The sequence below is a fragment of the Dromiciops gliroides genome, chromosome 2 (genome assembly GCF_019393635.1).
Source record: "Dromiciops gliroides isolate mDroGli1 chromosome 2, mDroGli1.pri, whole genome shotgun sequence".
Classification (NCBI taxonomy): Eukaryota; Metazoa; Chordata; class Mammalia; order Microbiotheria; family Microbiotheriidae; genus Dromiciops; species Dromiciops gliroides.
The window spans coordinates 636,033,736-636,059,950 of NC_057862.1; the positions used below are offsets into that span (position 1 = coordinate 636,033,736).

The following is a 26,215-nucleotide window of genomic DNA, read 5'->3' on the forward strand; positions in this document are numbered from 1 at the left end:
AGCAAGTAACAGCACTTACTACCACATTCTCTTGCACCCACGTTCTCTTGCCCAAGAAATATTGGGGTGGTGGGGAGGCCACTCCCAGGTGGCCAGAGAAGAAGCCCAGGGAAGAGATGGATCAGAGCTGGAGAATAAGGAAAGAACAGCTAACTAGGAGCTGCCCAAAGGCCAAGTGTCCCTCATACAACAGACTTTCTAAGGATGAGAGTTGTTCCAGAGGGGAATAGACCATGTAGGCAGGTAGTGAGCTTTCTTTCTCAGGAGGCCTTCCAATTAAAGCTAAGTGGCTGCTTGTCTGGTTGTTCTAAAGGGGATTCATGCAGAGGTCTGGGTTAGACTGGATTTCTTTGAAGGGCAGCTGAGCGGGATCAGAGCCGGGTGGGGACAGAGAACACACAAAGGGATCTGTAATTCATCAATACCCTCCATCCCCCTACCCAAGCATCCAGCCCTGGATGTGTGGGCCTGGAGACAGGAGGAAGTTTGTGGCCCTTCCACCATTTCTGGGATACTGGAGCAGAGGTACCAGAGTCAATGGATGGTGGTCTGGGCCTGTGTGTTTGGGGTGGGGGCAGTGGAGGGTGGAATGGGAGAGCTTGGAACAACCCAAAAGGGATAATCTGACTGCAACCAAGGCATCAGGGACATGGAAACTTTTGGGCCTAGAAAGGGTCCCCAACTAGAGGACAGAGATGGCTCATCGTGGGGATGAAGAGAGAGACAACATGACTTAGTGGACAGAGTATGAGACTTGGAGTCAGGAAGAGCTGGGTTCAAATCCTACCACATACACACACTGAGCAAGCCTCTTCCTCTCTCTGGTCTTTAGTTTCTTCATCTGTGAAATGGGGATATTAGTGTCACCTAACCCATCGGGCTGTTATGAAAATCAAAGAACAAAATGGATGTAAAGCCCTTTGCCAACCCTTAAGTTAAGCCAGTGTTAGCTTTTAGATTGTGAATTCCTTACGAGCAAAGACTTCAGGGTTTTTTTTTTTGTTTTTTGGGGGTTTTTTTGCCTTTCTTGGTAGCCTCAGTGCCCACTATAGTACCTGGCACATAGTAGGCACTTAATGAATGCTAGTTGACTTGACTTGAATATTATTCTGTTGAACAGAGTCTGGGGATGGGCCAAAGGCAATTGGAGGCTGGGAATGGGAAAAGGGAGCTGATCACATGAGGTCAGAGCTGAGCCCAGGGCCAAGTCACATCTGGCCTTCATTTTCTTCATCTATAAAATGAGAGAGTTGGACTAAATCATTTCTAAGGTTCCTTCTGGCTCTAAATCTTGGGATTCTGTGATTCTGCCACCTTAAAAATCCCCTTTCTTTTGATCAGGAGGGATCAGTCCCTCCAGGGCATTGCCCCTCCCTGGGGGAATGCCACTGGGTGGGTGAGGGAATGGGCAGCAGGGGAACAAGGAAAATAATCTTAATAAAAGCTCATATTTCCATACTTTCAAGATGCACAAAACACGTTCCTTACCATCCTATGGGCCAGATAGTAAAAGCATTATTTTATTCCAATTTTCCAAATGAGGAAACTGAGGTTCTGAGAACGTAATTTTCCCACAATCCCGCAACTACTAAGAACTTATCAAAATAGGTTTCAAGCTGGAAGGAATCTTAGAAGTCATTAAGTCCTCCCTTCTCATTTCCAGGTGGGGAAACTGAGGAAGACAGAGGTTAAGTGACTTGCTCAGGCTCTCACAGTGGGAAAGTATCTGAGACCATATTCAAATCCAGGTCTTCTTGATTTTAATCTAGTGTTCCATCTGTCTTTTGACTTGAAGCCAATCTTTTTTCCCCTTAATTCAATAAACATTTATTAATTCCTAATGTATGCAAGATATTGTAGAAAGCACTAGTGATACAAATTGAACTCAATTTTCAAAAATCCAAGACTAGAAGTTTTTTTGTTTTTTCCAAAGCATCAAAAGATTTTAAGTGGGACCTTATCACCCCTTCTTCTAAGCCCACCTCTCACCCCCAGATTTCAATCCCTTCACTAATGTCTATAGTCAATTCCTTCCAAATCTGTCTTTGGCTGGATGCCTCCAACCCAATGCATATATCTATATCTATATCTATACACATATATGTATATCTATATATACACACATATATAATGTATAATAGAATAGAATACTTAGATTTATGTAGATATAAATTAGAACACATACTTGTTTATAATACATATACATATATGCATATATATGTTCTAATACCACCCTGAGCCTAGATTCTTTCTTTTTTTTTTTTTAGTGTGGCAATTGGGGTTAAGTGACTTGCCCAGGGTCACACAGCTAGTAAGTGTTAAGTGTCTGAGGCCGGATTTGAACTCAGGTACTCCAGGGCCGGTGCTCTATCCACTGCGCCACCTAGCTGCCCCCTGAGCCTAGATTCTGATGCAGAAATCATCAGAGGAAACATTCCAAAGATGAAAAGAAATTATTCTGGAATTATCTGAGTTTGAGACCATCCATGCCATTGTGTATCTGCATACACAACACAATGGCAAGAATGCTTGATTTGGAATCAGGGGAACGAGGTTCCAATCTGGGCTGCGCCACTTACCATAGGACATTGGGTATGTCATTTTTCCATCTCTGTAAAATAAGTGTGTTGGCCTAGATGATCCCTCAGCTGCCCCCTCTTCTAAATCTAGGAGTCCCCATAATTCAAGTGATAGCTGACCCACACATCTGGTAATGGAGAGCAGAGGGCTCCCAAAGTCCCTGCAGGGGTGCTTGTGTCGATGGACTGGGGTAGGAAGCAGGAGGGTAAGTCTTGGGTCCCTCAGTTGAAGAGAAGACAAGAACAGGCTGTTACCTGAGCGGTGGGCTCTGGGGATCCTCAGGCTCGATGGTCAGCAGGATGGTGCCTGGTGGGATACTGTCTGGGATGGTGACCTCATAGCTCTCCTGGCTTAGGACAGGGGGCCACATGGGCTCCTCCACTAGCACGGTCACTGTGGCTGTGACTGGCGGACCCACCTCTGACCCCACCAGCTCCGCTAGGTTCTTTGCCATGATCACCAGCTCATAACTCGGGGCTGAAGTGTAGTCCAGTTTCTGGGAGCAGAGGAGGTGGGGGTTACCATGAGGCCTTTTTTCTCTCTCTCCCTGGGGATCCTATCATTTCCTGCAACGGGAAGCCTTCCTTGACAACTCCCTAGTCCAATTGGCCTATTTGCCATCCGCCATATGTAACACTTTCTGCCTCTGTTCAGGCTCAGCCCTAAACACCAGAATGCTCTCCCGCCTCACCTCCACCTTTTGGGACTCTCAGCTCTCTCTAAGGCTCAGACATCTTGCCTCCTCCTTCTTTTTTGTTGTTGTTGTTGTTGTTGTTGTTGGGGCAATGAGGGTTAAGTGACTTGCCCAGGGTCACACAGCTAGTAAGTGTCAAGTGTCTGAGGCCATATTTGAACTCAGGGCCTCCTGAATCCAGGGCCAGTGCTTTATCCACTGCGCCACCTAGCTGCCCCCCATCTTGCCTCCTTCTACACGATGCCTTTACTGATTCCACCAACTGTTGAGTTCTTCCCCTGTCACCCCCCAATTATACTTTGTGTATATTTACTATTTACTTACCTGTGACATATTGTTTCTCCCCCAGTGAAATGTAAGCTTCTTGAGGGCAGAGCCTGTGATCATTTTTGTCTTTGAATGCCAGGTGTCTGAATGCCCCAGCATGCTCCCTAGTAGGTGCTTAATAAAGCCTTGTTGAATCAAACCGAATTAATAAATGATGCTCATCATGCTCTGAACCACAGGTACTCCATGCTGAGGGTTAGATTATTTTGTGTCTCTCTCTAAATTGGACTGATATGTCCAAAGAGGCCACAGATCCCAGAAAGAGTATTGTCTAAAGTCTGAAGAAATGGGTTCTAGTCTCAGCTCTACTATTTATGATCTTTTTGACCCTAGACAAGTTGTGTTGACCTCTCTGGCCTCAGCGGACTCATCTGAACAATGGGGATAATAATATTCACAGCATCTAACTCAGAGGACTGATTCGAGGATTGGATGAAGTTATGTCTACCTAATGCTTTGCAGACTTTAACGCGATAAATTCAAGTTAGCTGTTATTACTTTACCCGAGTTTACCAGTCCTGAGTGTTCAGTAGCAAGGGATTATTTTCTCCTCAAATATTGCCAACAAAGATGAGTCCCCAGTTCTTCCTTGTGTCTGAACACCATGGCTCTTGTTACGATCTGAAAAAATGCCTCTCTCCAGGGGAGCTGGAGGAACCGTCCCTATTCTCGAAGGCTGGGGGGTGATGGAGGAAAGAACCTCTTCTGGGTCCTGTGAGCTGTGTCTACAGTAGTAGGGGGGATGTAATTCATAGAATCATCCCCAATCTCGTGACCCACAGCACACATTTGTGAGAATTCAGCTTTGGGAAGGAACAAGTCAATAGAGTTTTTCTTTGTGCAAACTTGTCCCCTCAAGAGCTTTCTCTACCTTGCAACCTGCCCCCCTCCCCTTTCAGCTAATGACTACCCCCCCCACTAGGCAGCTGCTGCTGCAAAGATTCCCCACTGAAGTTACCCACCTTCTCTTCTGAAATGGCTGGGGAGCCACAGCACCTGGCGCCTCCCCCGCTCCCGCCCCTTCCTGCCCCTGCGTGGAGGGGCTGTGCGGGAGCAGCTGCCAACCTTGGGGTGGGCCTGGGATGTGCCAGGAGGAGAAAGCCAGTTTTCGCCTTATTTGGCCAAACACGTTTCTGGAGACTCCTGCCGCTTTCCTCCACTCCCCACCTCCCCGATCCATCCAGGGAAGGGGAGCGGGGGAGGGGAGGGTGAACACTTGAGACTGGGCCCTTCCCCAGTCCCTAAACACCTACCAAGGCGATCAGATCCTTAGAGTTTCCTCCAGGGTCTATGATAGGAGAGTCGGATGTCAGATCAGAGGATATAGATCAGGAGAAGAAATCAGAAGCCCTCTCGTCCCACTCCTTTATTTGACAGATGAGGAAACTGAGTCATAGAGCAACCAAGTGACTTGGCCCAGGATCTGTAGCTAGTAGTAAGTGAAATGTCTCTTTTTTACATATCAGGAAACTGAGGCTCAGAGAGGTTAAAATGCCTTGCCCATGGTCATATAGCTAGTAACTAAAAACAAACCAAACCAAACCCTACTTTTTGCCACTCCAGAAGCCCAGAGCCTTACTGGAGAGATAAAGAGACCCCAAAACAGAGCAAGAAGGGACCCATGAGGAAGTAGTTGTTGCACAGGCTAACCAGTGCGGCTAGTGAGCTGAGTGAGGGGCTGCAGGGGAGGAGGGGAGAGTCCTGGACTCTGGGCTTCTCTCTCCCAGAGCCCTTCATTCTGCTGTCCTGCCTCCTTCCCCTATCTCTCCATCAGTGTCAGAAGAAACTGCCTAATGTAGTTACCAAGGGGAAATGGAAGCTCATTTCCCAGACTCCTACTGGGAGACAATCCAATATAGGGACAGAGTTTCCTGTGAAACCTATGATTCCTTAGAGTGACTAAGAAAGGGACAGCACCTGGGGGAGGGCCCCAGTCTTGGGTGCCAGGGGAAGAAGAGGCGTTGATCCTCTCTCAGTAACACAAAGTGTACCTATCTGTATAAGTCTATATGTTTGTCTTTGTCTGCATCTGCACCTATGTTTGTGTCTCCCTGGTCATGATAATAACAACAGCCAGTATTTATAAAGGATTTTAAGATTTGCTAAGCATTTTACTTATGTTATTATCTCAGATGATCCTCACAGCAACCCAATGAGATTCGTGTTGTCATTAACTCCATTTTACAGATGAGAAAACTAAGGTTAAGTAGCATAGGGTAAAATAATTAGTTAAATAAATGTTTGAGGCAGGATTCAAACCCGGATCATGCTCACTCAAAGGAAAGAAGAAAACAAATATTTATTAACCACCTTCTATGCTTGAGGCACTGTGTTAAGCTCTTTATAAATATTTTCTCATTTGATCTTCACAATAGCCCTATGAGCTAGGTGCTATTATTCTTCCCATTTTTACAGTTGAGGACAGTGAGGCAGACAAAGGTTAAGTGACTTGCCCAGAGTCACACAGCTAGTAGGAGTCTGAGGCTGGATTTGAACTCAAGTCTTCTTTACTCCAGGTTCAGTACTCTAGCTGTAGTTTTCCCCCTCTTTGTTGTTGTTAAATCATTTCAGTCATATCTGACTCTCCATGAGCCCATCTGGGGTTTTCTTGGGGAAGATACTGGCTTGGTTTGTCATTTCCTTCTCCAGCTCATTTTACAGATGAGGAAACTGAGGCAAACAAGGTAAAGCGGCTTGCCTAGTGTCACACACCTAGGAAGTATCTGAGGCTAGATTTGAACTCAGGTCCTCCTGACTCCAGGCCCACTGTGCCACCCATTTTCTCCCTTTTTCCTTCTCTAAACCACTCCCTCCTCCCCCCATGCCGTAGGACTCCAGCCTCAGCTTGAAGATCTTTATTAGTTAGGGGAAATCTTTTTGAGGCAGTGCTTTGCATTGTGGGACAGTTCTCATTGTTATCATGGTTTTTCCTTATAATGGAGTTGAAATGTGCTCTCTACAACTTTGCTCTTAGTTATGAGCTCTGGGGCCAAGCAGAACCAGCCAATCCCTTTTCCCTATGAACAACCTTTGAGGTCTTGAAGACCTGGAAGACATCTCGTGTCTGCTAGCCTCTAATTCCTCTCTGGGTTACGTGTCCTTAGTTCCTTCCATCACAAGCCCATTTGGGATTCATGGCACAGCCTTGAAGCTCCTGAAGACCCCTTTACACCTGAGAAATATTTTACACCACCCAGGGTATGTAGGTATATAAAATAGGCATACATAACCTTTTACTGTTGCTAAATTTTTTGTGCCCCCCACATTCAGTTATGTGACCCCATATGGGGTCGATACCCACAGTTTATGAAGCTTTGGTCTGGACCTTGGCTCACTGTGCACAAGCCTTTTTGGCTGCCCCATCACCCTGACATCTGACATCACTTAACAACTCCTACCCCATCTTTTTCAGACTAATTATTGATCAGCTGTACCTCTCTTGTCTTGTAACTTTGCAATCTATTTTTTCAACCTGTGTAGGATTTTCCATTTATCTCTATTAAGATTCATCCTATTACTATGACTACTAGTAACAGCTGATATTGATAGAGTGCCTTGGGCTTTGCAAATGCTTTGCAGGCATCATCTCCTCGATGCCTAGAAATGACCCGGTGAGGTCAGTAATACAGAGGGTGCTATTCCCATTTTACAGAGGGCTTCAGCTCATTTGATTCATCCCATCATGCTCTCTGGCTGGGATATTTTTGGATCCTGACTCATCCAGTGTCATTGGAAAAATGGATAAATGTGCCATCTATGCCTTTATTCAAGTCTGACCCAAGTATTAAGCAGTATGGAATGAAGGACAGCTCCCAAGGGCACCTCACCACAGAGCTTCTTCCAAGTTTACTTAAAGTAATTAATAACCCTTTGGGTCCAATCATTCAGCCAGTTCCAAAACCACTAACTATACCATTGTCTATGCCAAGGCTCCCTATTTTGTCCATGAGGATAGTGTAAGAACCTTTGTCAAATGTCTCACTAAAATTTAGGTAAACAACATTGACAGAATTTTCCTGGTTGACTGGTGTAGGCAGTACATCATGATTTATTTCACTGGGGTCAGAACTTTTTCTACCAGGACAGATCATAATCTGGATATAACTTTTTTTTGGATATAACTTAAAGTTTTAGAAACTTACCTAAATGAGGTTAAGGGATTTGGCACAGTGATATAGCTAGTAAATATCAAGGACTTGATTTGGGCATAGGGCTTCCAGATTCCAAGTCTAGTATTCTATCCATTATGGAACACCACCTCTCTGGTCTAGTAACCTAGAAACAGCTAGGTTGTCCAGGGGATAAAGCACAGAGCCAATCTTCCTTCCTTCCTTCCATTTCTTCCTCATTTTCTTTTTCTTTCCTTGCTCTTCTTCCTCCTTTTTCTTTTTTCTTTCCTACCTCCCTTCTTTATTTTCTTTCTCTTTCCTTTTCTCCCTTTTTCTCTTTCTCTTTTTTACTCTCCCTCCCTCTCTTTTCCTTTCTTCTTTCCTTCCTCCTATTCTTCCTTTTGTCATCCCTTCCTTTCCTTTCTTTCTTCTTCATTATTTTCTTTCTCTCCTTTCCCTAATATTTTTCTTTCCTTCCTTCTTTCCATTTCTTCCTTCCTCATTTTCTTTTTCTTTCTTCCTCCTTTTTTCTTTCTTTTTTCTTTCCTACCTCCCTTCTTTATTTTCTTTCTTTCCTTTTCTCCTCTTTTTCTTTCTTCTTCCCTTCCTCCTATTCTTCCTTTTGTCCTCCTTCCCTTCCTTTCCTCTCTCTCCTTCATTATTTTCTTTCTCTCCTTTCCCTAATATTTTTCTCTTTCCTCCTTCCTTTTCCTTCCTTCCTTCCTTCCTTCCTTCCTTCCTTCCTTCCTTCCTTCCTTCCTTCCTTCCTTCCTTCCTTCCTTCCTTCCTTCCTTCCTTCCTTCCTTCCTTCCTTCCTTCCTTCCTTCCTTCCTTTCCTTCCTTTCTTTCTTTCTTTCTTTCTTTCTTTCTTTCTTTCTTTCTTTCTTTCTTTCTTTCTTTCTTTCTTTCTTTCTTTCCATTCAAACCCTGCCTCAGATATTTACTATCTCTATGACACTGGTTAAGTCACTTAACTCTGCCTGCCTCAGTTTCTTTGTTTATAAAATGGGGGGGGGATTTAAACTAGGACTTAAAGGAAGCCAGAGAAGCTGGGAGATGAGGAGGGTGGGAAGAGCATTCTGTTTGGGGAGGGGGAAACATAACCAGTTCATGGAACACAGAATGCAACTCCCTTCTGGGTGACCCATGATCCCTCTTCGACGCCCTGGGAGCTCATCCTTCCCTGCCTTCCCACTCCCACCCCCATCCACTTTCGGCTGTTCATTCCTGAATCCCCAGGATGGCTTCTGACCTGGGTCTTGAGCTGACAAGCTCCCGCCCCACATCTCTCTCTGTCCCAGGGAAGGGGAATATCTCTGGCCTCTGAGAGAAGCTCCAGTTATTCTGAAACCCGTGAGCAGCCCTCCCCCAGCACCTCACCTTCTGAAGCCGAAGGTCTGCGTGGCCACTCTGCGGGTACGAGTCTAGGACAAAGGTCCCATTGGGGTCTCCTTCCACAATGGAGAAGTCAGTCAGGGTGTACTCTGGGTCCAGGTCAGCATCTGTGACTGCGACTGTGGCTACTCGAGTCCCTGGCACTGTATCCTCCAGAAGGCTTACTGGCCCATACTGAGAGCAAGAGAGAGAGAGGCAGTGGGGTACAACGGAAAGAGCACCTGATCTAGTATCAGAGACCCTAGGCTGGAATCCCTGCTCTTTTTCTTACTGTGACCGGAAACGCCATTTCTCATCTGTGGACCTCAGTTTCCTTATCTTGTAAAACGAGGGCATTTGACTAGATCTTAGCTTCTAAAACTGCGGGGGGGGGGGGGCGGGGGTCATGAAATATTTGGCAATGGTAAATGGTTTTGTATGCCTATTTTATATACTCATATACCTGGGGTTGTGTAAAAACTTTTTGGACAAAAAGGGGTTGAGAGTGGAAAAAGTTTAAGTGGGGGCAGCTAGGTGGCACAGTGGATAAAGCACTGGCCTTGGATTCAGGGGGATCTGATTTCAAATTTTTGTCTCAGACACTTGATACTCACTAGCTGTGTGACCCTGGGCAAGTCACAACCCTAATTGCCCCACAAAAAAAAAAGTTTAAGAAACCCTGGAATAGCTATTCTCTAAATTCCTCCCCAGCACTAAATCCTTTCATTAGTCCTGAGATGAAGGTGAGTTAAGACAATGGAAGAAAGGAAACAAGCATTTAAGTGCCTACTAAGTCTAGGCATTGTGCTAAGTGCTTTTTACAAATAAATAATTTCTCATTTGGTCCTTACAACAGGGGTGTGTGTGTGTGTGTGTGTGTGTGTGTGTGTGTGTGTGTGTGTGTGCTATTATTACCCCCATATGTCAGCCGAGGAAACTGAGGCAAACAGAGGTTTAAGTGACTTGCCCATGGTGATATAGCTGGTAAATGTCTGAGACTGGATTTGAGCTCAGATCTTGACTCTAGTGCTCTACCCATAGAGGGGGATCTGATATCTTTCCCTCTGGGTCCCTGGGCCCCTTTTATCCCTCTTCCGGCACCACCCCCTTGGCTACACCACTCTGCTGTGGGTGTGAGATGGTGAAAGCAGAGATAGTGGCAGATAGCGCCTGCCTTTACCTGAGAGGCTGTGAAGACAGGGGCGTGGTCATTCACATCCCGGACTTTGATGGTAACTTCACAGGTGCTGCTCAGACCTAGAAGTGGAGAATCACTGAAAACACCTCTCAGAGGTGCTCTTGTCACACTCGTTATGAGAGCCTTGACAAATCATCATTAAGTCTATGCTTGAAGACCTCCAGTGTTGGGGAGCTCCCTACTTCCTTAGCCAGCCCAGTCATCCTTTGGACACTTCTCACTGCTTGGAAGTTCTCCCCATAAAGGGCCCATTGCTCCTGGTTCTACCTGCTGGGCTGGGGCTGGTGGGAGGGAGCAGAACAAGTTTAATCCCTCCCAAATGATGGTCCTTCAAATACTTGAAGACAGGGATTGGGTCTCCCTTAAATTTTTTCTTCTCTAGGTTAAGTATCCCGGAGCTCTTTAGCAAATCCACCTATGACATGGCTTTAGGGAACCCTCACCTAGAGGATTTGGGGGGAAAAATGATGAATTGTTTTGGACAAAAATCTTAGAGACAATTACCCCCTTCTCCTCCAGCCAGGTCAGCAGCGAGCACTAGCAGCTTGTAGAGTTCTCCTGCCCTGAGTGGGTTATTCTGTACCGTTACCGCCCCCGTGTCATGGTCCACAGTGAAGGAGGGCGCCTCAGGTCCAGGAGGCTCCTGGCTCAGTAACTTGTAAACCACGTGGGCATTAGGAGACTTGGGGTCATCAGCATCTGTAGCTTGAAGCCTGGTCACCTCTGTACCTGTAGGTGAGGGAAATAGCAGCAGTCATCAGAGGCACACAGTAGGACCACAGCATGACCCGAGCCTGGAGGTAGTCCAACTATTGACTGATTAGGGCTGCGTCCCACCAGATGACAGCTCAATCACAGTCCGTCCATGATTCACTTGGTTTGATCACAATCTGCCCCTGGCCCAGCCATGACTTGACCATGGCCCACCATTGGCCACTCCACAAACAAGGGTCTGATGTGTAGCATTTTCCCAGTTTTACTCACAATTCCCTGCAAGGGCCCCATGAACTAATTCAACTCGGCAAATATTTATCAAGTGCTTATATCTGAGGCACTTTGCCAGAACTCGGAGACACAAAGACAGGAACGAAACAGTCTACACCCTCAAGTAACTTCTGTTTTACTAGATACATAAATACAAGGGAATTTACTTGCTTTTTGTTTTGTTTTGTTTTGTTTTTGTGAGGCAGTTGGGGTTAAGTGACTTGCCTAAGGTCACACAGCTAGTACATGTCAAGTGTCTGAGGTCGGATTTGAACTCAGGTCTTCCTGACTCCAGACCTGGTGCTCTATCCACTGCGCCACCTAGCTGCCCCAATGGAATTTACTTGGAAGACTTAGGAGGTCATCTATTCCCTCCCTCTGATCGTGCCCAACAATTCCAAGCTAGTGTGGCTGCACCTGGAGTAGGATAGGCCGGCCTTTCCCACCTTCCATTCCTGTCCTTCATTTCCCAGAAGCCAAGCCAAAGACACCCCCTTCTTGCCCACCCACCTTCTCCTCCCATCCTTTTTTTGCTTAACCTGGTTTTGGATAGATTGCATCTCTTCTTTTGAAAGCTGCCAAACTGTTTCTATCCTTTGACATTTTATCTATCGGGAATATTGCTATTGATTTATATCGTAATATATTTATTTTGTAATAAATTTTATTGTATGTATATAAATATGTGCATATTTACATACATTCCCTAAGTAATGCTATATATTTGTATACATTCCTTATATAGCTTGGCTATATATTTAGAACGTTATCAGAGAAATTAGCTGTAAAGACTTTTTTTTTTTGGAATGGGGCAATGAGGGTTAAGTGACTTGTCCAGGGTCACACAATTAGTAATTGTCAAATGTCTGAAGCCGGATTTGAACTTAGGTCCTCCTGAATCCAGGGCCAGTGCTTTATCCACTGCACACCTAGCTGCCCCAGCTGCAAAGACTTTTAAAATTAGCTAACTGATAAAGCACTGGCCCTGGATTCAGGAGGACCTAAGTTCAAATCCGGCCTCAGACATTTGACAATTACTAGTTGTGTGACCCTGGACAAATCACTTAACCCTGATTCCCTCACAAAAATTAAAATTAAAAAAATCAATTAGCTCTTTATCTTCTAACTGCTTGGATTTTGCTTGTGCAAAAGCTTTTCAATTTTATGCAATAGAAATTGTCCATTTTATCTTTCATGATCATCTCTACCCCTTGTTTAGTTAAGGATTCTCCTCCTATCCATCCCTGTGAAAATGTTCTTCCTCCCTTCTCCTCTCATTTGTTTATATGACCTCTTATATTTAGATTCTGTCTCCATCTGCAGCTTATTGCCTTATGTGGCTCACAAGGAGCTGATCTCACACCTAATTTCTGCCAGACTATGCTAGTCTTCTCAGCAGTTTTCATCAAATAGGGGAGTCCCTGACTCCAGTAACTGGGGTCCTTGGGTTTATAGAATACCATGCTACTATATTCAATTGCTTCTAGGGCATGTTTACCTAATCTGTCCCGTCAAACAATATTCTGATTTTTTTTTAAGCCAGTAACATGTTTTTTTTTTCTTTTTGTTTTTGGTGAGGCAATTGGGGTTAAGTGACTTGCCCAGGGTCACACAGCTAGTAAGTGTCAAGTGTCTGAGGTCGGATTTGAACTCAGGTACTCCTGAATCCAGGGCCGGTGCTTTATCCACTGTGCCACCTAGTGGCCCCCAAGTAACATGGTTTTGATGGTTACTGCTTTATAGTATAGTTTGAGATAACTGGGAAGACTGAGGCCTAGAGTGGGCAAGTGACTTGTCCAAAGTCACACAGTGATTGAGTGACTGGGCTGGGGCTGTAGTCCAGGTCTTCTGACTCCAAATGCAGAATTCGGTTCACCATACCCCTGTGATGATCGATTGGAGTATATTCTGCCCAAAGGTCCTCCCCTACTCTGCCCCATCTGGATCTGCCCTCTTCCTCTTTTCCAAACCTATCCAAAAATTTCAGTTTACCTGAGGGACTGAGCTCAAGGACCTCAGAAGGAGAATCAGCAAGAGGACACTTAGGGGGGTTATCGTTCTCATCCGTCACCAGGACTGTCAGCATCAGCGGGTCACTGTAGGCCAGGCCCTTCACATTCCTGGGCCACACGGAGAGCAGGTACTGCAGAGAGTAAATGAGGAAGCCCATGAGGACAGGGAAAGGAAGATGCAGGGGCTACACTTGTGAGGAAGTGTAGCTCTGTGTGTGTGTGTGTGTGTGTGTGTGTGTGTGTGTGTGTGTGTGCAGGTATGTGTGTATACACATGCATGGATATATATGCACACAGACACACAGAGCTGTGCTTCTTCACAGCCATAGCCTCTGCATCTTCCTTTTACACAATACACATTATATATATATATACATATACATACATACATACATACATATATGTGGAGATATGTATATGTGTGTAAATAGAAACATACTTCCTTTCACATAGATACATTATGTACAGGTATAGATACATATATATGTGTGTGTATACAAAATATCTGCTTCCTTATATACATGCACATAATAGACAGATAGATAGATAAATAGATAGATAAGATAAGATAGATAAATTTCTTCAGTTTAAGTCACAAAAACTAGAAGGTCCTGAGACTATATGTACTGTAGCTATGGAGAGGGATTCCCAGTAGCATGGTCTGAACAGTCCCCAACCCTCCAGTCTAAGAGACCTTGGCTCTTTGATAGCCTATGAACACTTCTGAAGTAGCACCACCCTCTCCTGAGTCCCCTCAAAATAAAAGATGCTATTGGTGGTGAGAATGATATTCATCAAATTAGTGATTAGTGGAGCCAGAGGTTAAGTAGTATAGTAATATGTTAGTACCAAGCCCCAACACCCCCAAGTCCCCTCAATACACATATACATATACATATATATATATACATACACATACATATATATACTACATTCACATATATTGATATAGTTTAAATTTTTTATTATTTCTTTAAAATAATAAACATTTTTATTTAAAATTTTGACTTCCAAATTCTATCCCTCCTTCCCTCCCTGAGGCAGTAAGCAATCAGACAGAGGTTATACATGTGTAATTATGTAGAACATTACCCTATTAGTCATTTATACACATACATAAAGGCACGCACATATACATACAAATACATATAGACATTGACACACACATACACACACTCACACACATAGACACACCAATTTCCCTCCAACCACCACCAGACTCCACCTTATCTTGCATCTCCCGGTCCAGTTCCCGGGTCATGCAGATGCTCCCTTCTTTGTTCACGTTAAAGGGTCCAGGGGGCTGGCTCTCCAGGTGATACTCCACACCGTCACCACTCCAGTGCACCTGAGTACGGTGAGGGTTAGAGACGTGATGAGGGAACAACCTAGGAAAGCGGGACTGGACAGAAGCTTTCTCCAAGAGCCTGCTGGGGGTCAACCCCTCAGCCTTCATCATAGACTCAGATTTAGCAACCCTGATATGTAGAATCCTGGGTTGGAGACCTTTCCTTTCTTGAAATGAATGAGGTGATTGGAGGGTCAGCTAAGCCCAGCACCTCCTGAAGAGAATGGGGCCTATTCATACTTTCCATACCCTACTTCCTGGATGGGAAGCAGTGTGAACTGCTGGGTTTGATTCTTGACTCTGCCCCTGAGTTAAGTCCCTACATGGCCTCAGGTGAATCACAGAACTATATGCTATTCAAGAGGTTTACTGGTCAGGCTTGTGGCCAGCCAGGCAGGGGAGGACGCCTCTCTCAGAGGAGGGGGACAATAAGGTCTTCAGAGAAATCTTGCCAGTGCCTATGAGACTATGAGACTCCAGCCTTTCTCCCTGATCTTAAATAACTCCCTAGGACCAGGTCAGCTTTTTGGGACCATTATCATGGCTTTCCAGTCTTATCTCATACTGTTCCCTGCTAAGTACTCTAGAATCCGGCCAACCAAGACCATTGCCTTTGCCCCAACGCGGACTGGACTTCCTTATCCTTCTGCCCCTGCTTTTCCAAGGCTTGCAATGTCTATGCTCTCCCTCTCAGGCACTGAAGCCCTGGAGTTTGTTGTTCAGTCAGGTTTGATTCTTTGTGACCCCATTTGGGGTTTTCTCAATACTGGAGGGGTTTGCCATTTCCATCTCCAGCTCATTTGACAGATGAGGAACTGAGGCCAACAGGGTTAAATGACTTGCCTAGGGTCATGCAGCTAGTAAGTGTCAGGGCCATATTTGAACTCAGGAAGATGAGAATTCCTCATTCCAAGTTACCACCTAGCTGCCTGAAACCCTGCCCATCCTTAAAAGCCTAGCTCCTATACCATCTCCTCCAGGAAGCCTTCCCTGATCCCCATGGTTGATAATAGTTTTTCTACTTGATCTCACACCTCACTTTATTTTATACCTCTCTCTTGTATGGGCCCTATAATATTCATGTTAGGTGTTATAGTTATCTGATCCCCTAGAAGACTTTAAGCTCTATGAAGGGAGAGGTTGTATCTAATTTAAACTTTGTATCTCCCCTACCTCCTTAAACAGTGCTCTGCATAGAGAAAACACTTCATAAATATTAGTTTCACTGAATTAAATGAAGACAGTAAGGTGTAGTGGAAAGAACATTGAATCTGGAGTCAGAGGACCAGAATTCAAGCCTCAGTTTTCCTATTTACTTAACCTTTGTGTGAACATGCGACTTGTCCACTGAAGGCCTTAGTTTCTTCATCTGTAAAATGGTCTGGATCAGATGTTCTCTAAAGTCTTTTCCATTTCTAAGGCTATATTCCCATGAACTCTGGTGCTGGAGGGGGATTTAGACACCATTTTGTCCTCCGCCCTCATTTTATTGATATTGATATATTGATAAACTGAGGGTCAGAAAAGAGAAAAGAAGTGTCCATAGTCATGGAGCTAGGGAGAATAGAAACCCAAGTCTCCTGCCTCCTGCCTCCTGCCTCCTGCCAGCATTCTCTCAACCCTGTCAGCCTGCCACCATCCCTGGCTGCAATTAAAGATCCAGAGATCTGGAACTTGTGCATGGTCTTGGCAAAAATCAGGTCTTGGATAGGTCCCAGTTTCTACAGACATTGACCAACTCCTACCAATGAGGAGAGGAAAGTTGGGACAGGGGTAGGTAGAAGGGGGTCCTGAGGAAGCCTGTGGGTAGATCCCAGAACAAGTGTTTCCATCTAAGGCACCTAGGTGGCACAGTGGCTAGAGCATTGGGCTTGGAGTCAGGAAGATTTGAGTTCAAATCCAGCCTCAGACATTTAATAGCTGTGTGACTCTGAGCAAGTCACTTAACCTCTGTTTGCATCAGTTTCCTCAACTGTTAAATGGAGATTATAATAGCAATTCTGTCTCAGGGTTGTTATGAGGATCAAATGAGATTACATTTGTAAAGTACTTATAATTATGGCTGGTACACAGTAAGCACTATACAAATGCTTATTCCCTTCACCCTCCTAAATTAAGCTGGCCTTCATCTGGGTCACTGCTGGTGTGGTTTCAGGGGACAGGGCAGTTTTGAGGCATGGGAGAAGGAGAGGGAATGGTGCCTCTTGGGTCATGTGACTCACATCTCAAACTATGAGGCTGCAGAAGAGGGCTCACTTTTCTCCCCTTTCCAGGCCCCCTTAAAGGCCGTGTTATGGCCGAGTGGACTATTTTAAGTTACCCACTGGCCCTGGGCATTCCAGGGGATTCCCTAATGGTGCTAAGGGAGGGCGGGTGGTGCGGGGGAGGGAAAAGAGCTTAGTTAGGCTCCTCTGGACTCATGTCTGGAAGCTAAGACTCTCTGAAAGGCATTCCTGTCTGTGGGGCGAGAATCCCTAGCTATGGTGTTGAGTTTTCTCACCTTGAGGGAGCCAGCAGGGGCTAAGGGCTAAGAAGGAAGCTCAGAGGAAGAAGGAAGGACTGGGACCCTTCAGGTCCCTGGTTTCTTGCTCCCTATGCAGGACCCTCTAATGGATGTAGCCAAATAAGCTAAAGACCCTCTATCGAGACTATAAAGTCATATTTTCCCCGAAGTCTGAGCCCTTTACTGTATGCAACTTAACCCAACCACCCTTGTGGGGTGTGAGAGGGGATGTTTGAGGGTAATGAAAACGATAATGGCAGATCTCATCATTGGTTCACAGACCCAAAGAGACAACAAAGGACCATAGAGTCACAGAACCATTGACTTTGGGTAGAGTAGTCAAGTTGTAAAATCATAGAATTACCATTGACATATAAAAAACCATGGACCTGTGGACTGGTAGACACAGAACCACACGCAATTCAGAGCAACCTAAATTTCTGGAGCCATATATGTCCTCAGAAATACATACCTCTTTGCACCATGGAACTACAGACTCATGGCAATATAGGACACCAGAATGGGAAAGTCCCTTAGTGAACACCTAGCATGATCCTTCATTCTGCAAATGAGGAAACTGGGGATCAGAGAGGTGATGGGTAGCTAGTTGGTTAGGTGTAGACAGCTCAGGATGGAGGCTCACTAGCTGTGCAGTTAAGTCTGTGCCTCAGTTTCCTCATCTGTAAAATGGGGGGTGGTTATACCACCTACCTCTCAGGGTCATTAGGAGCAGTAGCATCAGACTCACATAAAAACTGGGTCATCCCTGTGGGACACATATTGACTTAGTTTTAAAATGTAATGGTATCTATGTTTTATTGTATTTATTTTATTAAATATTTTCCAATGGTATTTTAATCTGGTTTGGGCTTTACTCAGGAATGCTACATATTTGACACCTCTGGTTATGAGAATCAAATGAGTTAACATATGTAATAAGCTTTGCAAACCTTAAAACACTAAATAAATTTTAGTAGTTATTTGTTGTTGTTGTTGCTGTTGTTGCTGTTGTTGCTGCCGCTGCTTCCACTGCTGCTGTTGTTAACTCAAGATCATTCTGGCAGATGATGATCTTGGGACTGATAAATGGCAGAGCCTGGACTAAAACTCAGGTCTCCTGATTTTAATTTGAGTCTTCCTTCTGGTCCATTACACACTCCTACAAAAGTGCTTGTTGCTTCTTCTATATAAATATATATATTTTTAAAGTGAGGCAATTGGGGTTAAGTGACTTGCCCAGGGTCACACAGCTAGTAAGTGTTAAGTGTCTGAGGCCGAATTTGAACTCAGGTCCTCCTGACTCCAGGGCTGGTGCTCTATCCACTGCGCCACCTAGCTGCCACCCTATATAAATAATTTTTAAAGTGATCCCTCCTGGATTACTATTTCTTGGTCTCTGGGCTATGCTCTTACTTACATGGGTGAAGGAATTGGGGCACAGGTTCTGGAGATTTTCTGCCAAGTGGATAGAGCCATGAGCTAACCAAGTATTCTCCACCACGACAATGTTCACAGTGGCCATAGTTCGGTGGCCTGAGGTCTCATCTCCAAGGTCTTTTACCTGCACCAGCAATTGGTAGTGGCTCACAATGGTAGGATCAAGCCCAGAGCTTCCTATAAGGCACAGAGGAAGGATGTCATTATCTGTAGGTAGGAGGGGAGGCAAATCTGCTAGAAATTCACAACCTCTGTCCAGAACCTGGTATCAGGACAGATTAGAATGTACAATCCCACTGGGTGGATTGAGTGGGAATTGTAGTATAGAGGAATCAGAGGGATTTAGAAAATAGCCATATGCACTATAACCTCTTTGGATAAATGCAGATGGAAAGATGGATGGATGAATAGATGAATGGATGCATAGATGGATAGATAGATAGGTGCCTGCAAGAATGAGTAGATGGATGAATGAATGGCTGGGTGTATGAGTATAGATGGGAGCAATCAGGGAAGCTATTTGTGAAGAACTTTGTTTTTTTTGTTTGTTTTTAGTGAGGCAATTGGGGTTAAGTGACTTGCCCAGGGTCACACAGCTAGTAAGTGTTAAGTGTCTGAGGCCGGATTTGAACTCAGGTACTCCTGACTCCAGGGCCAGTGCTCTATCCACTGGGCCACCTAGCTGCCCCTAGGGAAGCTATTTGTTCTAAACCAGGGATTGAATTTGGGGACTAACGGGGGAGGATCACCTTCCTGAGGGATGTGGATATCAGAGAGATTTGTCTCCTGGATGGTGCAAAGCTGAACTCTAGGGTTGTAGCATGATGGGATAGTGGATTTAGAGCAGGAAGAAACCTCAGAGGCCATTTATACATATACAATCCCCCATTTTATAGATTAGGAAAATGAGACCCAAGGAGGCTAAGTGACTTGCCCTAGGTCATACAAGTAGTAGCTTCTTCTTGTTTATGGAATCACCACCTGGGAAAGCATCTGTGCCTTGATGACTCTTTTTTGGGGGCAGGGCAATGGGGGCTAAGTGACTTGCCCGGGGTCACACAGCTAGTAAGTGTCATGTGTCTGAGGTGGGATTTGAACTCAGATCCTTCTGAATGCAGGGCCAGTGCTTTATCCACTGCGCCACCTAGCTGCCTCGCCTTGATGACTCAATGTCTGGATCATTGGCCTATGAAATTATTGCTATTTGTAGTTCACTATAAGAAGGAGGATGGGAGACAAGTGCCCCAGGATCAAAGTTTAGGAAGTAGCCCCAAGTCCATGAAAAGTATCAGTAAAGGTTACGAGCTTGGCTCTTAACTTTCAACATCTTCCCCCAAGACCCTTATCTCACTAAAGGCCATAGAGATCACTCAGACTCCAGGCGGGATAGGATTTACTTACCCTTCACACTGAGGGCAAGGCCCCCTGTCCTGGCCTCCAGTTGGAACATATCTGGGGAGGGCTGGGCTGGAGTCTGACTCAGGATGCGGTAACGCAGATCTGAGTTGGCCGTGCCTGGCTCATCCCCATCTGTGGCACTGAGGTAGAGGAAGGGTATGCCTGGGCAGAAGAGAGGGAGAGAGAGAAGTGGAATGATGGAATGATTGCTCTCAGAAGGAGTAGAACATTTCAGTTTTCCTCCTGATTTCTTTTCTCTCTCTTAACATTCATACAATATTCCTCCATACCCTACTTCTCCCAGACACAATGGATTATATTATTTAGCGCTATAAAGGGAGGGGGGGGTGCATTTGAAGTTGTCTATTTCAACTTAGTCATTTTATAGAAGAAACCGAGACTTAAATAGGGAAAGTGACTTGAATAAGGTCATGTGGCTAGTAAGGAGAAGAGTCAGAATTTAAACCCAGGGCTACTGACTCCAAATCTAATGTTCTTTCCATTATACCATCACCCAGAGGTAGTAGCATAGGCTTAGAATTAGGAAGAACTGAGTTCAAATCTAGCCTCAGACACTTCCCAGCTGTGTGACCTGAGTCAAGCCATTTAACTTGTCTCAGTCTCTGTTTCATCATCTATAAAATGGGGGCAGTAATAGCACCTACCTCATGGGATTGTTTCCAAATGAAATAAAATTTGTAAAGTTCTTTGCAAATCTTAAAACACTATATAAATGCTAGTGATCATCGAAATGGTCCTGATTATTTGTGAGGACCACTCACCCCATACTACTTTGTCTACTAGCCCCTAACATGCACATACTTTCTTTTTAGCCTATTGATCCAAATTCGATAATCATCAATTTTTCAAAATCTGTGTGTGATATCATCAGTTAGAGTGATTATTACACTGTTGCAGATTTTAAGTCCTTTACACTTTGGTAGATGGCTTCAGGACTTCCTGAGGCTTTCTAATGATCACACTTTTGTAAAATAGACTGGTTCTTAGTCCTTGTTCGGTCCATACTTATAAGTAGAAGCTTACTATGCAGGGAGGTATGAGAAGACTTTTATGAATGGATGTAAAGCAAAGTAAGCAGAACCAGAAAGACAACATACACAGTGGCTCCAACAATGTAAATGGAAAGAACAACAATAATTAAAAATGTATGCTATATTAATTTAAATGACAATGATTAACTTGGAAGGAGAACTATGAGAATGTACCTTCCTCCTTTCTCTGAAGAGGTGGGAGTCTATGGGAATGGAACACAACATGTACTATCAGACTTTATGAACACATTGGTTAATTTGTTGAATGGCTTTTCTCCCTTTTTCTTTTCTATTCTTTGATATATGGTTCTCTATAGGGGTGAGGAAGAGCTGTTTTTATATTAAATTTTTATTTTTGTTTTCAGTTCCAAATTTTCTCCCTCCCTCTACCCTTCCCCCAACCACTGAGAAGACAAGAAATATGATATGCATTATACATATGAAGTCATGCAAAACATTTCCAAATTAGCAACATTGCAAAAAAAAGTAAGAAAAATAAAGAAAAGATATGCTTCAATGTGCACTCAAGTCTATCTTCTTCCTCTGGAGATAGCATTCCTCATCACTGTCGTGTATTGTATTGATCAGAGTAGCTAAGTCTTTCACAGCTGATTATCATTACAATATTGATATCACCATGTACAATGTTCTCCTAGTTCTGTTCATTTTACTTTGTATCAGTTCATATAAGTCTTCTCAGTTTTTTGGAAACCATCCCCAGAAAAGGCTATTTTTGAAAAAAAAATGGTGATGTAAAAACAAATATATATATTTATAATAAAATAATAAGTTTAATAATTTATAATAAAATATATATTTAAAGAAAGAGAACACACTGTTACCTTCACACCATGGGACATCAGGGCAGGACTTCAGTGGAGGAGCAGTATGACTAATGACCCCTTTATTTCTTTACAATTTACAAAGAGCTTGCCTCACAACAATCCTTTGGGGTAGCTAGTACAAAAATCATTATTCATGTTTTATTGATGAGGAAACACAGGCTCAGAGAGAACATGAACTCTATGTCCCCCAAAGCTTCCTCTGCATTTGCTCCAATCCCTGAACACTCCTCCCTCCAAATTTGGATGAAGTAGCAGACCTGCAGAACACAAGAACTGGTAACCACTAGAGCTGTTCAACAATGGAATGGGTGGCCATTGGAACATAAATGTTGTCTATTCTCTCCACCCTTTGTTCCCCAAACTCTTCAGTCACTCACCAGTATGAGTACCCTGGCTCAGGGTGGCTGTGTATTCAGCTTTGGTGAACTGAGGAACGTGGTCATTCACATCCTTCACGTGTACTATCAAGGGCTGTGGGCCCCAGAGGAGGCTCCCGTCTTCAGCAGTGATTGTCACCTGGGAGGTCATCATGGGAACAGGGGAAATGAATAAGTTCTCTGAAGGAGGTGCCATGTTTTCATTATCAAACAGGTGGATCCCTAAGGGAGGGAGTGGGAGGGCTAGGGTGGGGTTTGGAGGGGGTCTATCTCCCCAGAAGACAAGGTACTGTCTTTCCCACAGTAATAATGGCTCACATATCCATGATCAACAAGTCAACTATGAGCATTCTTTAAGGATCTGCTATGAGCAAGGTACCCTTCTAAGCACTTTAAGATATTTACAAAGCACTTTTCTCCCAACACAGTGCATATGTTAATACCCTTGTTTTATAGATAAGGAAACCAAGGCTCAGAAAGGTTAACAAGTGATTTGTTTGGGGTCACAGTTACCATATGTCAGAGCTGGGATTCGAAATCACATCTAACCGTAAGCCTGATGCTCTTGTCAGATACCATACACAGGTGTTCCCAGTTTCCTGAAGGCCATGGGAATTGACCAGGGGTTGATACCTGAAGGGTGTACTGGGCCTGCTCTTCGCGATCCAGGGGCCTGGTCACAAACAGGAAGCCAGAGTCGGACTCCACCCCAAAAAGGCCTTCTGCAACTTCATCACCAGCCACATGGACCACAGCCGGGCCCTCTGAATGCACAGGGGGCAGCTCCAGCTGAGGTGGGGAGGGACAGAGAAACAGAAAGGTCAAGGAGGAGAGGAAGGAGAATGGAGAAGGGGACATGGGACTGGGAGTGAGGATTACTGAATGCCCTGGCTTGTGAAGATGATGGCAGAGCTGGGACCTGGTAGAAACATCTTGGGATTGGTTGGGTGGATATGGTATGGTATGAGAGCAGTGCTCTAGTTAGAAGGCGTATCTTTAGTTTGGTGAGGAGGGAGATCACAGGGTGTCATGGTCCACAATCGAGGGCATAAGCATGTATGTATTGGCGGGGGGTGGGGGGGTGGAGGGGGCAGCCTACTGGGAGATGATTTCAGTGCTGCTGAGAAAACTTCCCATCCTTCAAACATCTCAGCTCAGTGGTGCTTGAAATCGCACCTTTCTTAATTCGACTCATCCCCTATTAAAATGCAAATCCCAACTTCTATCTCCACCCTTAACCACAAACACTTTAAGTTGTTATACAAAACAAGACTGAGTATCACTCTTCCTTCCTTCCCCCCTCCTCACCTTTCCTCTAGTTCAAGGTCAATGGCAATAGGTAGGTCATCGTTACCTTCTTCAGGTACAAAGGAAAGTTTCCTGCATAATTTTCTGGAACTTCCACGGAGAGCTCACCGTTGACAGCTTCAGGTATAACCTGTGGGGGAAGATGTCCTGAACCCCAAGTTATTGTCTCCAAAAGACCATTTAAAAAAAAATAAAGATGATGGCTTTGGGGTCTAATGGAAATGAGCAACAGGTCTGGGGTCAGAAGAGCCGACCCCGTGTGGCCTTGAGTGGGGCAGTCAAGCAAGACAGTCCAAAAGTCTCAGTTTCTTCCCTTTTTATTTAAATAGGGGGATGCTAGGGGCAGCCAGGTGGCTCAGTGGATAAAGCACCGGCCCTGGATTCAGGAGGACCTGAGTTCAAATCAGACCTCAGGCACTTGACACTTACTAGCTGTGTGACCCTGGGCAAATCACTTAACCCTCATTGCCCCACCAAAAAAACAAACCCCCAAACCAAAAAAACAAAACAAAACAAAACAACAACCCACCTAAATAGGGGGATGCTATTAGCAGAATAAACTGGAGGGATAGCAAGGGTGACAGAGTGTATTTCAAGTCAGAAGACTCTAGTAGCTCTGACATTTACTAACTGTGCCAGGAACAAGTCATTTTATCTCTCTCAGAGTCTTTCCTCATCTGTAAAGTGGTAACAATTATCTTTGTACTATCTAGCAATACAGGATTACTGTCAAGTCTTGTTGATTCTATTTCCACAATATCTGTTTCTCCACTCACACACCCTCTCCCTTAGAATAGGGCTTTGTGACCCCATTTGGGGTTTTCTTGGCAAAGATAATGGGGTGCTTTGCTATTTCCTTCTCCAGCTTATTTGACAGATGAGGAAATTGAGGCAAACAGGGTTAACTGACTTGTCCAGGATCGTTAGGATGACTAATGCCTTCTCCTTATTAATTATTTCCTATTTATCTCGTGTGTTTCCTTGTTTGTACATAGTTTGTGTGTCGTCTCCCCCCACTAGACTATGAGCTCTTTCAAGGCAGAGACTATCTTTTACCTTTCTTTTGTATTCCCAGGCACGATGCCTTGCATGCAGTAGATATTTAATAAATGCTTATTGACTGACTGACAGAGTGAGAACTTGAACCAGGTCTTCTGACACTGAGGTTGGCTTCCTATCCATGGTGCTGCACTACCTTTTAGCTTACAGGAAATAGACTCTTTATAAATTTGTCATAAAATTATATAATTATAAAATTATAAATGTATATATATAAATTATAATTTGTTTAATTGTGAGGGAGGTGCTCCATAAACCTTATGATGCTATAGGAAGGACAGGCTCTGTCTGTCTATCTCTGTATCATCATGGCTTTGTAATGTCCCAACATCTCTAGCCTCCAAGAATCTCAGTCCCCTTGCCCGGGGGAACAGTGACCTCTGGACCATGTGGCTGTCAGTCACATCTCCAATAGCTGAAGTGCAGAGGACCAGCTCCAAGGTAGCCCAGTACTGGGTTCATTTCATACTAGGACATACTCCTCGAGATAGGGAGCTAGAGGGAGGTGGAGCAAGAAAGACCCTGGTATTCCCACATTACTCTCAGCCTCGTGTTCTCCTGGATTATAAGTTTGAATCATAGGGGATAAAGCTGGAAGGAACCATAGAGATCAGGCCACAGGATGCATTATTTCATCAATACAGAGAACTCCCTTATGTGGAGAGTCTCTCCACTAATGCAGCTGGGCAACTCATTTGTAACTTGTAGTCTTAGACATTGCTTGGGGCATGGAGACCTTAAGCACTTTGCCCCTGGTCATAGAGCTAGCATGTATCAAAGGAAAGATTTAGGCTTCCAGACTCCAGGGCCAGCTCTCTATGTAATACTCCAAGCTGCCTTAGAAATTGCAGGGGAGGAAACTGAGCCCCAAAGAGAGGAAATGACTTGTCCACAGTCACACAGTGAATCAGGGGAAGAACTGAAATTAGCACCAAGCCTCTTGACCTCATTGCATCTGCTTTATAAATGTTCCTCATTTCCGCCATATGTTTATGTCTTTTATTTCCCATCCAAATAGATTTGTTTCCTCCCACCTGCAATTCCTTAAGCAGGTCCCTGTGATCCCTTTGGACTTATCCTTGTCCTCAGTTTGACCGAACTTGGCCTTCAGTGTATGTCCAGCTCATATGAATAAGAAAAATCAAAACTGAAGAGTTCTCCACTTTCCCCAAGGTCAGGGCTTTGGGGCAGCCACAGTTGACCCCACAGAGAGGACAGGTGACATCCACCCCTCTGGGCTGGGCCTCAAGGAGAAGCCATGTCCATCACTCACCTGGCAGATGAAAGAGCAGAAGATGCTGAGCCAGATAGCAGCCATCACTGGAGGCCTTGCATCAACGGGAAGGAGACTGGGTCTGAGATGAGGAGCATCCTGGTCAGCTTCACCTCCCTCCCAGACACAAGCTCACAGTCTCAGTCCCCAGCCCCTTCCCCTCCCTCTGTCTCAGCTCTGTCCCTCTGGAGGGCTTATCCCTCCACAATCCAGTTAAGGGAGGCACAGTCTGATGGAAAGACAGACTCTATGGTCTGAAGACTGAATGTTCCAATTACTGGAGGCCTCCGCCATCTACCCAGTCACCCAGGCTCGCCACCTCAGGGTCATCAGTCAA

At 44.6% G+C, this 26,215-nt stretch overlaps 1 protein-coding gene across 1 annotated transcript in view; it reads right to left on the reverse strand.

The window, feature by feature from the left end:
* Positions 1–25,932, reverse strand: part of CDH16 (cadherin 16) — a 37,405-nt gene extending 11,473 nt beyond the window's left edge. The window contains exons 1-12 of the mRNA XM_043987812.1: positions 25,879–25,932; positions 23,593–23,676; positions 22,872–23,027; positions 22,239–22,377; positions 19,968–20,126; positions 18,547–18,743; positions 14,504–14,626; positions 13,259–13,409; positions 10,787–11,011; positions 10,265–10,341; positions 9,091–9,279; positions 2,835–3,076 (exon numbers count right to left, since the gene is read on the reverse strand). Of these exons, the coding sequence (XP_043843747.1) occupies positions 2,835–3,076; positions 9,091–9,279; positions 10,265–10,341; positions 10,787–11,011; positions 13,259–13,409; positions 14,504–14,626; positions 18,547–18,743; positions 19,968–20,126; positions 22,239–22,377; positions 22,872–23,027; positions 23,593–23,676; positions 25,879–25,923 (1,787 nt within the window). The 5' untranslated portion in view covers positions 25,924–25,932. The remainder of the gene's footprint in view (positions 1–2,834; positions 3,077–9,090; positions 9,280–10,264; positions 10,342–10,786; positions 11,012–13,258; positions 13,410–14,503; positions 14,627–18,546; positions 18,744–19,967; positions 20,127–22,238; positions 22,378–22,871; positions 23,028–23,592; positions 23,677–25,878) is intronic.
* Positions 25,933–26,215: the final 283 nt, after the last annotated feature.